The sequence below is a fragment of the Nuphar pumila genome, chromosome 5, assembly GCF_984573655.1.
Source record: "Nuphar pumila chromosome 5, dmNupPumi1.hap1.1, whole genome shotgun sequence".
Classification (NCBI taxonomy): Eukaryota; Viridiplantae; Streptophyta; class Magnoliopsida; order Nymphaeales; family Nymphaeaceae; genus Nuphar; species Nuphar pumila.
In genome coordinates, this window is record NC_143253.1 from 18,961,563 (window position 1) to 18,977,866 (window position 16,304).

General features: G+C 35.2%; 1 protein-coding gene across 1 annotated transcript; it reads right to left on the bottom strand.

Annotated features, from left to right (window-relative positions):
• Positions 1–11,282: 11,282 nt before the first annotated feature.
• On the bottom strand, positions 11,283–16,304 carry LOC149837004 (uncharacterized). The gene is made up of 9 exons (XM_090007207.1): positions 16,135–16,304; positions 15,965–16,030; positions 14,226–14,331; positions 13,534–13,576; positions 13,355–13,427; positions 13,112–13,199; positions 12,049–12,105; positions 11,659–11,737; positions 11,283–11,572 (listed from the first exon to the last, which is right to left on the bottom strand). Exons 1-9 carry the CDS (start codon positions 16,203–16,205, stop codon positions 11,559–11,561), a joined length of 597 nt encoding a protein of 198 aa, XP_089863333.1. The 5' UTR covers positions 16,206–16,304; the 3' UTR covers positions 11,283–11,558.

The window sequence follows — 16,304 nt, forward strand, 5'->3', positions numbered from 1 at the left end:
TTCTGCCATAATCTATATAAAATAAATTTAGCTTTAAGATTTTTACTATAGATTCACACAATGTTAACAATCTACAATAAAAAACCTATGTCCAAACTCATTCTGAATCAGAGAAGAAAATTTTTGCAAGTACAACCTATTTTCTCTTCACATAACAGTTTTGTCTAGTTCAACCTTTTCAAAGAAACATTAGCTATACATTACACATAATGAAATAAATTCTTATATTTTTACTGAGGGTAGCTTGGCATGTCTAACAAAAGCTCAAAAAAGCCTTGACGTGTTTTTGTTTTTAATAGAGAATTAAAAATCATTCAACATAGGTTGTTTCTATTATTTAATAGACTTTTTCTAGAAATTATAGGTTCTAAAACGACATTGCATGAATTTTAATTTCTAAACCATAAAGAATCAAACTACAAGATTTTTATTATGTGTTCTTAAATATATAAACTAACGCACATAAAAATATCAATCATAAATCCAAAATATATTGAAAGCTATGATTTTTACAAAAGCATGCAGCCTACATAGATTTTCTGTTAAGACAGAAATTTTGTATCAACATGCAGAGGTTGAATCTCCCAACCAAGAACTCATTTGAGCATAAATTTCGTTATGGTATTGCTTCCATATGTCTAAAACATTTTTCTAAATTTTGAGGACTTATGGGTTCACCGTTTTGGAGAACCAAATTTTTCTTTAAGGTTGATCGGAATAAAAATACAAGACAATATGATGTTTTTAAGAAAACATACCAAAAACTTTATGTATTCATAAAAAACATGAAGAACATGCATCTAATGATTTTTATTCATCAACCGCATACCATATTTATGCATATACACATCTAAATATATTGTAAATATAGAAATATTATACAAATAATGAATCAAACACATGATCCAATATTTTTACATAAGAAAACATACTTTTCTCAAAAATGTTTTCCAAAAAAGATTTTCGGGTTTGTGAAAACCTTCAACGGGATTTTTAATCCACCAAAATCATATTCAATCAAGGCATAATCATTTTCAGCATGCTAAATACACAAAAGAATACAATATTCAAATTTGGGTTAATTTGAAATCCCAAACTACATATTGTAATTTTGCATAGTTTCATGAAAAATGATGCAAAACTCACTAAAAGACTCAATCCATGGTTCTAAACTATGAGCTTGAATCAATATCTTGATTCACATGAATCAATATCAAATCTGAACTTATTTGTATAGATTTTTCATACCTTTTTCGCAAAAATCCAAGTTCTATAGCTTTGTACATCCTAAACGACTCCCAAAAATTATACATGATCAAACGAAGGTTACAAATCTGAAAAATATATCTAAGTCCAAACTTAGATTTGAAACTAAGCTTGAAACCCAAAATACATGAAAATACAACTAAGGTGTACCTATCTCGGATCAACCATTGAATTATGGCCTCCATATTTCTAAGGTGAGATCGATCAAGCTATCACAATCAACCTCGTATCCTCCTACGTATGCACCACCAATGTGAAGCCCCAACAACTTCAATGGAAGTTCTCACCCAAGAGGGACTTATGGGAGGAAGAAGGAAGAAAGCAGAGAGAATAAGAGGTAATAGAGATTTTCAAAATCTCAAAAAATATGAGTGTGTGTGGGGTGAGTGGAGAAGTCTCTCCCTTCTATAGTTTCATGTGGGGTTTCCTAATCCCACATGGAAACTCCTCTACTACCTATCTTAATTCAATTTAAATTTGATTTCATGTGAATTAGGTGTGATTCTAAAGATCCTAGCTAAATTAGAATTCTTACATAATGAAGAAATTATAAGGCACCTAAGCTAAATAGTCTCATTTATGAAATAGGAAACTATTGGCTTAGTTTGACTTTAGAACAAAGTAGAACTTTTTGGGAACATACTTGAATCCTTCTCATATTTGTTTCTAACCTCAAGAGGGCTCACATAGGGGGGGCATTCCACCCTATGGATCTATTTTTCTTGATTCGAATTAATTTCAAATCCTAATTTAAATTAGATCCAAATAAAATTCTAAATTAATTTCCAAATCCAAATTCAACTAAATCTCAAATTCAAATTCACATTCAATTTAAATCCAAATTAAATTTATATTGTAATTCAAATTCAAATTGAAACTTAAATTTAAATTGAAATTAAATTTAAATTGAAATTAAATCTCAAATGAAATTCAACTCCAAATTGAAATCAAATCCTAAAAAGAAATTCAAATGAAAATAAAAATTCAACCCAAATTCGAGACATAAAATTAATTTTTAATTATTAAATAATTATGAAAAAATCATAATTATTATAATTAGCCTTTATCAAATGATCCAAATAGGCATGAAGCATCTTGAAAGACTCTTTGAATGAACCATATAGCTCCTCCCGCGTCTATTTTTGTCCACGCCAAGCATTTGTGAATAACACCTAAAATTCACTTAGAAGACATTTTTTTCACTAGAAGGTTGTTGAATGATCTACCACATGTATGCTTACTTTGATACTTTTTCACTTGAAAGAATATTGTTTCATATACATTTGTGCAAGTGATTTTCCAGGGGCAATCAACCATAGCCTGCAAGTTTTTTCTCGTGCATACGATAGTGATTCTGTTGTTGTTCTTCATGAATTGTGTTTTATAGTTATTCTTGATGACATGATCTTTCAAAAACTCATGACAATATTGAAGATCATTAAATCTTAGGCCAAAAGTAATTTCTCAATCATTTGGGTATGTTGTTAGCCAATAGAAAGGTTCTAAATCATTAATTTTTTCTTTACACAACGTCATACAACTGATATGCCTCTGCTTTAATGATTTTCAATTGTTCTTCATTGTATGAGAATCTATTAAATGAGAACTTATTCAACTGTCTCATTAGTGTAAAAACATAAAACAATTCTACTTTCCAACAAATACTCATATAGCTTATACAACATGCCAAGGGTTCGACTTTTCAATTGGCATTTATGCATCATTTTCATTTGTCATTATTTGTCCTATGTCATCAGTGTCTTGGTCTGGCTCAACCAACATGGTATAATCATCATCATCAATATCATCTGATTGTTCACTGTCAACGTGATCATTACTACCACTAATTAATTATTCGATTGTATAAACTAAATCAAAATTCATTATATATATTGTTTCATTTTCTTCTATGCATAAAACATTTCTAGATTTTCAACTTTCAATATTAATCATAAAAATAGCACCTACATCTCAAGCATACATTACAAAGTCCAATAACTTGTACCTAGTTATGTCATCTGTCGTGAAAGACTGTATCTCATCCAAATTAATGCGATGAAGATCAATAGCACTGGTTTGTCCACGTAGTTCCACATCTTATGCAGTGATCATTTGATCATGTACAACATCAATTGTTCGTGAAAGTTTTTTATTGCCTGCATGTCAAACATCTATATCCCTAATTGGTTTAGGCAACTGCATGCCCTCCGTATGCTTGAGCTCAATGTTTGGGAGATCAATATCATCAACTGTTTGGGATAGTTGGATGTTTGTCACATGACTGAGCTTAATAAATAGTGTCTAAGATGGATGCATATTCTCCACATGATTCTCATCATTTCATCATCAACAATTTCTTGTACATCACTTTGGAGACCAATATAGATCTCCAAGTAGGGTGATCAATGTCATGATAGTGTATTTTAACTCTTTTAAAGATCATCATTAACTGCCTACATAAACCACAAAATATATCATTCATCTAATAAAAATAATATGTTAGAAAAGGCCATCCATATAACTTTCATACATTCAATTAATAAAACTACCTACAACAACTACTATAAAAACCAACTGCCCATAATAACCCCTTAACCCATATTTAATGCTTTTGCACAATCAACCTCGACCCCATCACAATAATTGAATACTTGTGTGCGGTCAACCCTAGCATCATTACACTAAGACAAAACCATCGAATATTAAATAAACGATAAGCAAACAAACATAAATCATCTACAACACCAATATATATACACTAAATATACTAAATGATAAATCTGGTGCCAAATATTAAATAAAGCATAGAAAAACATACCTAAAACATCCACAACAACAACCAAACACACATACGGCAAGACTATTAAATGCTCATATCTACAAAAAATAAAAAAGTTTAGAATAAAATAAAATAATATGCTTATAGACATAACCAAGAAAGTTGATGAGAATGATATCACAACCTCATCAGAGTGGAGTAAAAAGATTTCACAAAAGAGAAAAAAGGGTTAGGGGTTCTAAAGAAAAAAAGGTTGGGATTCTTTCAAGAAACAATTGAAAAAAAAATAGAACAAAAACAACTTTATATATAATTCAGCAAGCATGCGAATGTAAAAACATTCACATGCTAAAAATTTGTGCATATCAGCACATATTTGAGGATCTCATTGAAGAGAATTTCGTCCAGGGAAATTTGAAAGCATTCTTCGCAAAGGTCGTACATTATTTACAAAATTAACACCATATTTGCGATTTTTGTATATAAGTGTAAAGGTCACAGACATTCGTAAAACTTATACGTTAATGTCGCCACACATTTGCAGACCTCGTGAATGTCGTACTATATATGCAAATGTAGTACCTTATTTGCAGTCAAGGACATTCATAAATATTAATAAGTGAATGTCACCACACATTTGCGTGCCTTCTTGAGGATCATTTACTTAAAGAAGACTCATATGGTAGCTCATGAATGTCGCCTATATATGCGAATTTTGTAGGGTATTTGTGAAGGTACCCATATTTCAATTATAGGATGTTTGCAAATTTGGTTATGCAAACTTTGTGAAGTCCGCAAAATCATTATGTGAATGTACTTTTTAGTGCGAGATTGGGACAACATGCATATATCTCGCGTGAACCTCAAGTGGTTCGCTTGTGAGAAGGGTAAAAAGGTCCTAAAAAAGTTAGGCATTTGTGAATTTGATCATTTCAAAAATTGTGAGGCATTTCAAAAAATGTGTTATTTTTGCCATACAGTTCTGTCATTTTCCATTTAAACAATATCTACATCCTAAACCGAAAAGGGTCTTCAAATTCTGTATGGCCATATTGGGTCTAGTATAAGTGTCTGGAAACATGCATTTGACATGTAAAACATTATGAATGGATCAGATTTAATGTGGATTTAAATATAGATCCAACAAAACATATTGATATCTGGGATCCGATTATACAGTTGAAGTTTATTTTGCATTTCCCTATCCAAAAAATTATATCAAAATTATATCAGAATTCAGATCCAAATTTTGTGTCTGTCCAAATCCAGTTTGTTTTCAACCTTATATGTGACACCTGGTGCAGTAAATGTTGGAACATAAATGGGTCAGACTCGGTATTGGATCTAGGTGTTGCTGAATCTGAATCATGATCCAGCCTTCAAAGAGTAAGATTCATACTTGGAGTGGGGTTTGGATCACTCACGAACCAAATCCAGTTTACGCACATCCAAAACATTAGTTGATCTGGGTTATTGAACATTGGTTGATCTGTGTTGTACATACAAGCAGGTAGGCATTTTTGTGGGATGTGGATCTGGAGCAGGATTTGGGTGTCTGAAGCCAATATTTAGATTACCATTTAGTTAATCGGATTTATAAGAATTTAACACAACTAGGGATGCAAACGGATCAGATCTGATACGACCTCTAACTTGAATTCAATACACTATTGTTTTTGGATATGAACGTGAAATAGAACCTGGATGTGTTTTGGATTCATATTTTGTAGTCGGTATCTTTACAAATCCGAACTTGGAGTCAGATTAGCTCTTCCATCAATCAGTATTCGGATCCAGATAAAATCTAACCAGCTTGTGCTTTGTACACACAAATGCATGTTTTTGACCTGTTTGTGCTAGATACGGTAGTACCATCTACAACGCGGATACATTCAAATATACTTTGTTGGATATATTTTGGATACAGCTCCATGAATAAAATTCAGTTTCAGATTCAAATTCAGATCAATCATGATATGGCGCATGTCTGATCCATTTGTGACTATAAACAAAACCAACTAAATATGCTTAAATCAGTTGTATATGCCTCCCCAAAACCATTTACATAGTATGGGTCTGGGTTGAATATTTTATTTTTTGGATAGTCCAAAGGGAAAAAACCCATCACCGACTGCACATTGGCTGACCTCCAGTTGGTAAAACCCTTGAGGTCCCCCCTGCAAACTGGTAAGTATACCCAGCTTTGACCTTGCGGCAAGGGATACCACCCTTAGGTTTCGAACTTGTGACGTCCCATCAACTTGGTGACATTCATGAGTCACCCCTACCAGATGAGCAGAGCCCTTGTGGGCATCCAGGTTTAATCATTTTAATACTTGAATGATTTTCACTTTTGATTTGGATTCGGGCCCTCATCTGTCTGGAATGGATCCACTAATTATGCATAATTCAATACATTTTCATGTATGATCGTATGCGATAAATGCTTAAAAATGCTTGTTTGCTAAGGGTTTCATCGTTTTTTCATCAAATTGTAATTTGAGCAAATTGAGCTATTTTGAAGTAATTTGGGAAGACTAATTAAGTTTTCAAAAATTACTTTTTAAAAAAGAGGTTTTTTTTGGAAATATTGAAAATTCATTGAACTCTTTTTTAAGTAACCTGTAAAAACCTAATTAGCAACTATAAAAATGAATTTTCGAGTCAAAGGGGGACATTTTTTTCTTCTAGCCTTTTGCGCCCCCCTCTCTCTCTCCTCTACCTCTTTTTCATCTTTTCAAACCGGGTTTTTTCCCGTTCTTTCTTTTTCTTTCTCTTCTGTTTTTCATACCCTCGTCATCGTTGTTTCTTCTTACCCCCATTATCGGAGAGTTGGAGGTGAGTGTGATTGCAATGGAAAGACCACTTCTTCTTCTCAACTCCTCTGTTGGAGGTTTAGGTAAACCTCTTCTCTCCCGTCTATGTAATTAGTTTAAAATTACTGCATGCATCACACTTTACTTTTAGCATTATGGTTCTAATTAGCGTAGTTTGATTTTATTAGTTATTTTTGCATATTAGATAATTCATTTTTTTTTCTTTGTTGCATCATATAGTAGCTGTCGTGTTACGCTAGTTAGTCTTTTTTAGAAAACACAATGTTGTTTTTCCTTCTTTGAGGTCAGAAACCGATCTGGGCACACAGATTAATTTGGTAACACAGTGAACAACCAGCGTGAAGGGTTGGACTCGCGCAGGCCTGAATGTCTATATTCGGCCTCCTGGATGTCTGCTCGGATTATGCACATCATCAATGTGATCTGACCATGTTATTCTCTTTTGTTCAGAATTAGCATGAGCTCCTCAATCTTGTTTTAATAATATATTGATTTAATCGGGTTCGAGGACTGCGTGATTCTTTTGAAAAAAAAAATTAATCAGATTGGACCCTATTTAGCCTGATCCTTGACTAGGATTCAACCTGATCAAGGCAGATCGTGAAGCATGATTTGGCTGCATCTTGTCAGCGTTTTTCTTTTTTTAGGCTGTGCGAAATAAGACGCTGGTAAGGTTAATCACGATCCAGCGTGATTGACACGGATCGGTTCCTCTCAGACAGTCGTTTAATTTAGGTCTTCGTGTGTTTCATAGTATATATATATATATATTTTTTTAGCATTAACGTCAATCACGCACCAGCTTGATTGACATTGACGTTAATTGAAGTTTGTAGATGCAGCAAATAGGTTTTTGGCAGCTAGTGTTAGGTAGTTAATTTGATGGAGCATCTTAGGTTTTATTAGGTTATGTCGGACATACTTTAAGTGGTTAATAGTGGTTAGTAATTTATTTGATTCAGCATTTGGTGGTCATTTTGTTTAATTAGATAGTGTTGCTAGCCTTAGTCGTTTAGTAATTTAGTTATTGACTTTCTTAAATTGTATCATAGTTTCAGAATTGCATTTTTATTAGATTAGACATCATACTATTGTTTCGTGTCATATGATAGCAAAATATTTTTAACTAGTTTTCATAGTTAACATGAATACTTTATAACCAATTAGTTTAGACATGTTTGATTTGTTGGATGCTTAAGTTGGCTAAAATTTGTTTTACGTTATTTCATACTTAGTTAAATTTAATTAAGTTGTTAAATTAATTAGTGATATTCACGTTTTTCTTGAATTAAGTTAATTTATAAACTAGTTTCATAATTTATTATTAATTGTTACGTTAGTTTGTTTTGCTATTTTGTCATTTAGTACTTTAGTTTGTTAAAGTTTGTTAGAGTAGTTTTTGGATTTTTTTTATTAAATTATTAGATTTTAGTAGTGTTTATTTTCGTGGTTATACTCGTTTTGTGATTTTTGTTTTGCAGGAAAGCGTTCAGACGTGCGGTAAGCCCTCAAAAGTAGCTTCGAAGAGCCTTCTGAGGTTCCGAAAAGTTTCCTCAAAAGCCTTTTCAAGCCCTTCGGAGAGTCCCTCGAAATAACCCTTCACAATAAGCAACTGAAGAAACAAGAACTATCAAAGAAAGGACAACAAGATCAAGCACTGAAGACTTTTTCTCTTTCTTTTAGATTAAGAATTTTATATTTTTTTATTAATTTAGGTCTGTAATAAAACTATTTATTATTCTTTTGTAAGCCCTCCGCAGAGGGCAACACTCTCTTTTATTTATTTAATTAATTAATTTTCTTTTCAAGATAATAAAAGTAGTTTTGTGTGGGGTACAAAAGTATTTATCTCGTTTCCTGAGTTTGACCTGGACTTCACCACTAGTGTGAATCGGTTTTTATGATTTGATGCACGATTTGCATAAACATTTTTATTGAAAATATATTTTTAAAATGTTTTATTGAAAAAGTTGCATCATCCACCTTGCAGTTATCTCACATAGATATGGATATGGACGCTGAGTACAATGCACACTCAAGCATGAATACATGGTTTCTATGAAATAAAAGACATTGACGTATTTTTCAAAGATTCAACATGCGAAGACATATTTTTGACATTTTATATAGAAATAAATTCATTTTATATGTGTGTGCAAATACTGTAAAAACTTGAACATTAAACTCAAACAACAAAAAGATATCTATGAAAAATAATAAAATATAAAAGCTACTAAATATTATAATTAGTGTCCAATATGTGTCGTAATGTCTCACATGAGAGGCCATGTTGTGTCACCTAGACACAAAACTAGGGATGGCAGTGGAGGGTGTGGGTGACAAGGTCTCCATCCCCATCCCGTCTCAAAATAGCGACCTCCATCCCCGTGATAGAGCGGGGGGGGGGGGGATTTGAACTTCCACCCCCACCCTGTCTCAAATTTACCGTTCCCATTTTCATCCCTGCCCTCTCTCAAATTTACCGTCTCCATCTCAATCCTCTCTCTTTCACAAATTTACCATCCCCGCCCCTGTCTTCGTTCCCGCATCTCACTAAATTTACCGTCTTAGTCTCCTACCGCTGTGTTCGTTGAAGGAGAAGAAGGAGAGGTCAAGCCGCCGAGAGAGTCAAGTTGTCATACAAAGCAGTACAAGGAGGCCGAAAGGGTCGACCACAGCGACCGAAAGGAGAGGAAGGAGAACTGAACAAGCCAAAAGTGTCATTTTAGGCTTTAGGGTTAGACTGAATAAGTCATCCACCTGGCCTATCTACCCATCAACCCTTACCGGATCCAACCCGATATTGGCCTGGCATTATTAGAGCCTGGACCTGCTAAGGTAGGACCGATTAGCTAACCAGCTCGGACCCATAAACCCTGATGTGTGGAACTGGGTCTGATTAGAAAACTGTAAACTAAACTGAATCCAACGCAAAATCTGATTAGAACACATAATTTTTGCATGTAAAATGTTACAACAGACATTTTACTAGACCTGGCTCTTGCTATCCCAACCTAAACTCAGATCTGGTCCTGCTGCCTAAGCCAAGCCTGGTCCAACATATACTGGGTACCAGATCTGGTGACGATGATGAAGCAAGAATGAAACGATCAGCTAAGCCTGAAGTAATCTGGGAGTTTTTGTAATCATAACGTAAAATATGTGCATATACCTAAAAGTAGGATCCGAGGCAATTGTCTCATTCTTTTTTTATGAGGTTAGGCACTCTCCTACCAGTTATACAACCATATCATTTGGGGTTCGAACTTGCAACGTCCCAACACAAGGTGACAGTTCACTAACTGCCCCTGCCAGTAGGGGTGTCAACAGGCCTGGTTTACCGGGACCTGACCCAAACCAAACCCTATAGGGTCTGGGTATGGCAATAAATAAGAAGACCCGGGTCCGGACCCGAAGGCCGATTAATACATGGACTCTGGTATAGTTTGTGAAATTTTATACCACAATTTTTCAATGTAAAAATGATAAAAAAATATGGTTTTACTGGGTATGGACCAGGTTTGGTTCATGTAGTTCTTATTGGGTCCGGGTATGGTTTTCTTATAGTGGACCCAATTAGACCCAAGTCCATACCCAGTACCATACCCAAATATCTGGTCTAAGTATGGTTCCACTTGGGTCCAAACCAAACCCAACCCGTTGGTGGCAATTTTTTCAGTCTTAATCATGCATATGTTGTTCACATATTTCTGTCATTTGTTCTTTCCAAGCATACCTTCTTGTACTTGGTACACCTTTGCAAAAGGCCTTTGCCAGCCTTAACATGCAACAATGTCCCTTCATTGGCTTTGTGCATGCCCAGGATCTTAGGGCTAAAAATTCCCTCTATTGGCTTTCTACAATATCCAGGTGCTTGTGGTAAGGTCCAACAAGAACCATGAAAAATTCTGAGGGTCAGTGCAATTTCTCAGACACTATTTGGCATCACACTTCTCTTACAAAACATCAGTTCTATTTAAGGGCCAAATTGCGAGAATAAGCTATGCAGGATAGCAATTCCCTAATTTAGCAGGTCTGTGGACGGATAGGATTCTAGTTGGGTTTTGATGACACCCAAATCCAACTTAGCAACATGAACCACAGTGGACCTGGTAATTGGAGTTTTGATCAGAGAACAGGCCAGATCTGCGTTGATATGCATGAGCTTCTTGAATTGGCCACCCAACAGATAAACCTGTGTCTAGTCAATCGGCCCATCAACACACTATGGAGAACACAGTATTGTGGCTGCTATGCTTGTGCGCAAACATCTTGATTGGCCTAGGACTTTATTTATTCTTGGTGGCAACTGATCATGCCTTAATCAAACAATATCATGAGATGGGCATTGAGCATCTAGGAAAAAGAATTATGAACTTATTAGGCAGTGGAGAACAATGTGGGAAACAGTTCAGGTGAGATAATAAGCAATGACATACCAAAAATGTTTAAAAGCTGAACTTGTAACAAAATTGTGATGCCATGATCCGGCAAATAACAGCTGACGACTAACACAGAGTTAAGACTATAAGTTGCAGCAACAGTAGCAACCATTGAAACAGGTCCATTGCAATCAGAAGATACTATGATTTTGAGCTAAGATTCTTTTCAACAAAAGCTCTTAAAAGGTGTAAAGGAACCTGCAGTCTTTCAAGTAGCCAGGAGATCATCCAACTTCATATCCGTGGTGCTGAGGAAATAAATGCATGTCTCAGCAAAAACACGCAAAAAAGAAATTCAAATACACATGTAATATAAACCAAGCTTGTGGCTTACCTCCTCCCAGTGTTGCCTCTGGTAGGCGTTCAATCGAGTATTTGTGCTGTGTGATGTACATAATAGGAACACCAGGGATCTGTTATTGGGAAAAAAATATCATAGAAGTCAGCATAAGCCAAAAGTGCAAGCAAAGTGGAATCAATGACTGCGGCCCTAAACAGGACTAGGATGAGACCCAAGTTTGGTGAGTGCCATATGGACGTGATTGGGTCCAAATCGAGGTTTAGTTCATCAGTTGCAAAAAGCATTGATACACTTGAACTGGACCTGGGGGTGGGATGCAATCCTCAAATTGGGACATGCTACCTTTTGGAATTTTCTTCATTCATGAAAGTCTTGGTGATGCAAAGGAATATGCATTGAGATTTTCAAAAGCTTTCTATTTACCTTGCGTATCCTTCGCTTCAAATCTCTATCACAAGTTGCTACTATATAGCATTTGTGCTGCAACAAAATAAAGCATCCAGGAAGTTAATTCTGAGATAACATGATACCACCAAAGACTCCTGAAAATGCAGTCAGATCTTTTGAAGACACATGGGGGACAGTCTTTAAACATATAAAGTGATAAAATTTAGCATTCAACTAAAGAAAAATGACCATCCGTTTAAATAAACATCAAAAACTACAATTATTTGCCTTTGCATTGTACAGTACTCTGGAGAGAATGGAGAGAACAGTATCAGGACTATCAAAGCTGGAAGTTTCACAATGCAAATGATGCTGAAGAAATGCAAACAATGTAAGGCTTATCTGCATCAAGAGGACCACCCCTTTTTTCTCCCTTGTTTTAGCAGATGACTTCATGTAAACTAAAAACACATTAAACATGGCCCTTGGTAAACCAGGAATGAAGCTCTACATATCTACTGACAGATACAGAGCTCCTCACAAAAGAACAAGGGTTTGTTTGGTTGCATCTCATGTGATTTGGAATAACATGAGAAGGAATCAAATATGATTTGAAATTTTGACGTCATATGATTTCAAATCACATATTCCACAATGTGATTTAGAATCACATGAGATTTCACTTCAAATGTGTTTTCAAAATCACATTGGGTTTTCTCATTTGCATGAGATTCCAAACCACATGTTTGGTTAGTTGTGCAAATGAGATTCATTCTCTCATTTGCATGAGATTCGAAATCACATGTTTGGTTAGCTGTGCAAATGAGATTCATTCTCTCATTTGCATGACATTCCAAATCACATTGTATCTAACCAAACATACCCCAAATATTCAGTAAACAGTATTGATTTCAACAATGGCTGAAGGCAAGCCTCTGTGTCATGCCTCGGAGCAACAATATTTGTTCCACTATCTAAAAGTTCAGGCATCAGACAGTATTCATAGCAAAGTTCTCTCATTAAAAGAATGCCACTAAAAATTTTTTAGGTATGAGAAAGGACCACAAGTTAAATTTCAAGCAAAGGAATTAAAGATTACCTGGGTTACCCTGTCAACAATACAGTCATCAGCATAAGTTCCTTTATGAATGCAAGGAAGTCTGTCAAACCGTGGGTCCTTGGCAATCCTATATAGCACGGATACAACCTCACATTAGATGCATCAAATATGTAGCCAGAAAGAGCAACAGCCACTTTGGTCATATATTAAGTGCTTAAACATTCAACAAATGGCCAAAGATGAAAGAGATGTATCAAATCTCATAACATTAAAATAAGTCACCTCAGAGCTACACGGTACTTCTGCCCTAATTTTTCAAGTTCAGCCATGACACAGTCCGTAATACAAGGTGTACCTGAGTAAATGCAAATATAAAGGAAGTCAATAATCAGAAAAGTATATATACATACTAGAAAACCAGGGAAGTGAAATAGTACACATCAAATTTATTTTGAACTCACATTTTGCATATAAGCATTGCATCATTGCATCCACCAAATCTAGCTGTACAATGATGATACAACACATCAGACATCCAGTTGAGTAAAATTTTCCAGAGAATTTAAGAAGACAAGCTTATGAACATAATTACACCGTTTGATAGGACACAGGTAAAAGCTGGAGAAGTAATAACGGGTTACACACATATTTTATGCCAACAGTTGAGACCAGTACTTTATAGTTTATACCTTTGACAGAAGTTAGCGTGGACGAATCTATGGGAACAAATTTGAGGATAGACTATGTCACTATGCACTTGCACTTATGTCAAGATACAAGGATCTAAAGCATCTCCAATAAAAAAAATGTAGACATCAACTACATGAAGACACATAATACACCAGCTCAATTAGAGCCAGCCTGGACAACCTCTTGAGTAGAAAAGTTCCAGGATACCAAAATAAGAAAATGGAGAAACTACTAAAGCCTTCAGAAGTAACAGCGATACATATGGGTCAGTTGTTGATTTCTAAAGAAATGGCAACAGACATGAAGAAAAACTTCATCTTGTGCCACCATGCCTTTATGTAGGTGTTATGGATGGAATGGAGATTTAAAATTCTAGCATTCAACTAGCCAGATATGCTAATCTAATAGTACAGATCACGTAGCCTTTTACTGATGAATGTTCCATGCATGTCCACACACTCACCTTATTCTGAATTGAGAAATTTATGAAGTTGGTATCAACCAAAACCCTGTAAGGTGGCCCAAGTGCAGTGTTGTATGTGAAGTAAAGTGCTGATGACACAGTTGGCCTGAAAAAAAAAAGGAAAAGGAAAAATGTCTCAAGTCGTGCACAATCAACATTCCACAGGCACAATCAATGCAGCAAATGATGAAACAAGAGAAGAACAAAAATATGGGGTCTGAAAAACAGAAGAACAAAACATATCAAATCCCACGATCAATCATGAATCCAGAAATAGACTAAGGGGAAAGATAAATGGTGATGCTTTAAAATAGAATCACCAAAGTACCAACAAGACAGATCCAATAATTCATGAACAAATGTGAAAGCATATATAAATGGCATGATATAGGTACTAGTGCTTGTAAGTGGTACAGCATAGGTATAGCCAGTAAAACATGGTTGTTTTCTAAAACAAGGGTGTGAAGGTGCAGCCGGTTGAATAGGTTGCAGACATACTCATAAATATAATATACATATATACTACAAACAGATGGTCCACTAAATAAAAAGAAAAGACTATAGAAAGTATAGAATATTTATAAAAGCACACAATGTATCCGATATATAATACATTATGTCTATACGCAGCAGCGCCCTACATAGCTTTTCCATTAAAACAACATGTTTTGTGGTTATTCAGTCCTCTATAATCATGTCTCAATTTGATATGTGTATGCTGGGTATTTTGAAATACCCATGTTATACAGAATCAAATTGAGACATGATTATAGAAGACTGAATAACCACAAAAAAAGTCGTTTTAATGGAAAAGCTATGTAGTAGCACAAAATACAACTCCAACCTGAAAAAGCAACAGAACATTCTGATTGACAATGGCCTCTAGAGATCTATGTTGGGCTTTTCCTAGAATTTTATGGGACAAACATGTAAAAAAAAAGATATCAGTTATCCTACAGATTAGTGACTATAAAGAGAAGATAGTATCAGTATTGCCTTTTAGGCATTTTTCTTTCTCTTTTGTGGGGATAAGTTATGTGGGTGAGACATTTCCCTGCAAGAAAAAAGATAAGGAAAAAGAAAACAAGGAACTTTGTTGTTTCCCCACTGAAACATACCTCCATTATGCATCGAACAAAATGAAAATCATTGGGATAACAAAGAGATACTGATGAATACATTCCAAAAGGAATAAATAAGGTACAACATATTTCAAGCGACCAAATGCCCCCTTATGCTTCACTTGAACTGAATCTAAGATACCCGAGGCAGACATCCATCCTAGTCCTTAGCCATAGTACCTAAACACGCTCACATCATCTGGGCCGAAGAATCTGATGTTCAATTTTTTCTTATGCGAATGAGTTTAGCCCTCTATCTCCACCCTCTCAACATATCAAGAATACTACAACACCACAACCTAGTCGATTTCACCCTAAACAAATGAACCACCAATGAAATTTTGGGAAACACAAAGTTCTCATCAACACGTTGGTATTCAGAAAGGTAAAAAAACAAAACAAAAAAGATAGATTTCAGAACATGAAAAATCACCAATAGATTTTAGCCCCCACAAACAATTGGGAACTACCAAAATCATAAGGGTTCAGGGTTTAAGCAACACAAATTTCTTATTCACTAAACAATTAGACGAGAAACATACAATACCTCTAGAAACTAAGGAAAATATATTGATGGTGCAACCGAAACCGAATCGAACAGAAGAAGAAAAAACTTACACATTTCTGGGGAGCTTCTCCTTTTGGGTGTCCTTCTTGTTGGGGTTGAGCACCTCTTCCTTGTACCTGAAACCAAATTCAGGGACAAACACGAGGATAGGAGCGTGTCAAAGAGATTGAAATCAGAAAAGAGGAAGTTGGTCGGAGAGAACAAGGAGAAACCGACTCACTTTTTTAGCGTCTTTGAGCTCACGAGCTTCTTCTTGACCGCGAATTTTGGGGTTTTCTTTGATTTCCCCATCTTCTGAGCACTTCACCGGCCTTCCGGAGGAATGGATGGGATACCCAATTGCCCAAATTCGTAGGAAAATCGGAGAATGTTTCCGGGCACCTCCTCTTC

Excerpts from the sequence above, each read along its gene's own strand:
- LOC149837004 (XM_090007207.1), bottom strand. The coding sequence starts at position 16,205 with ATGGGGAAATCAAAGAAAACCCCAAAATTCGCGGTCAAGAAGAAGCTC. Across the intron at positions 12,106-13,111 it reads TTGTTGACAGGGTAACCCAG|CACAAATGCTATATAGTAGC; the intron begins GTAATCTTTAAT and ends ATTTTGTTGCAG. Across the intron at positions 11,738-12,048 it reads TGAAGCGAAGGATACGCAAG|ATCCCTGGTGTTCCTATTAT; the intron begins GTAAATAGAAAG and ends TCCCAATAACAG.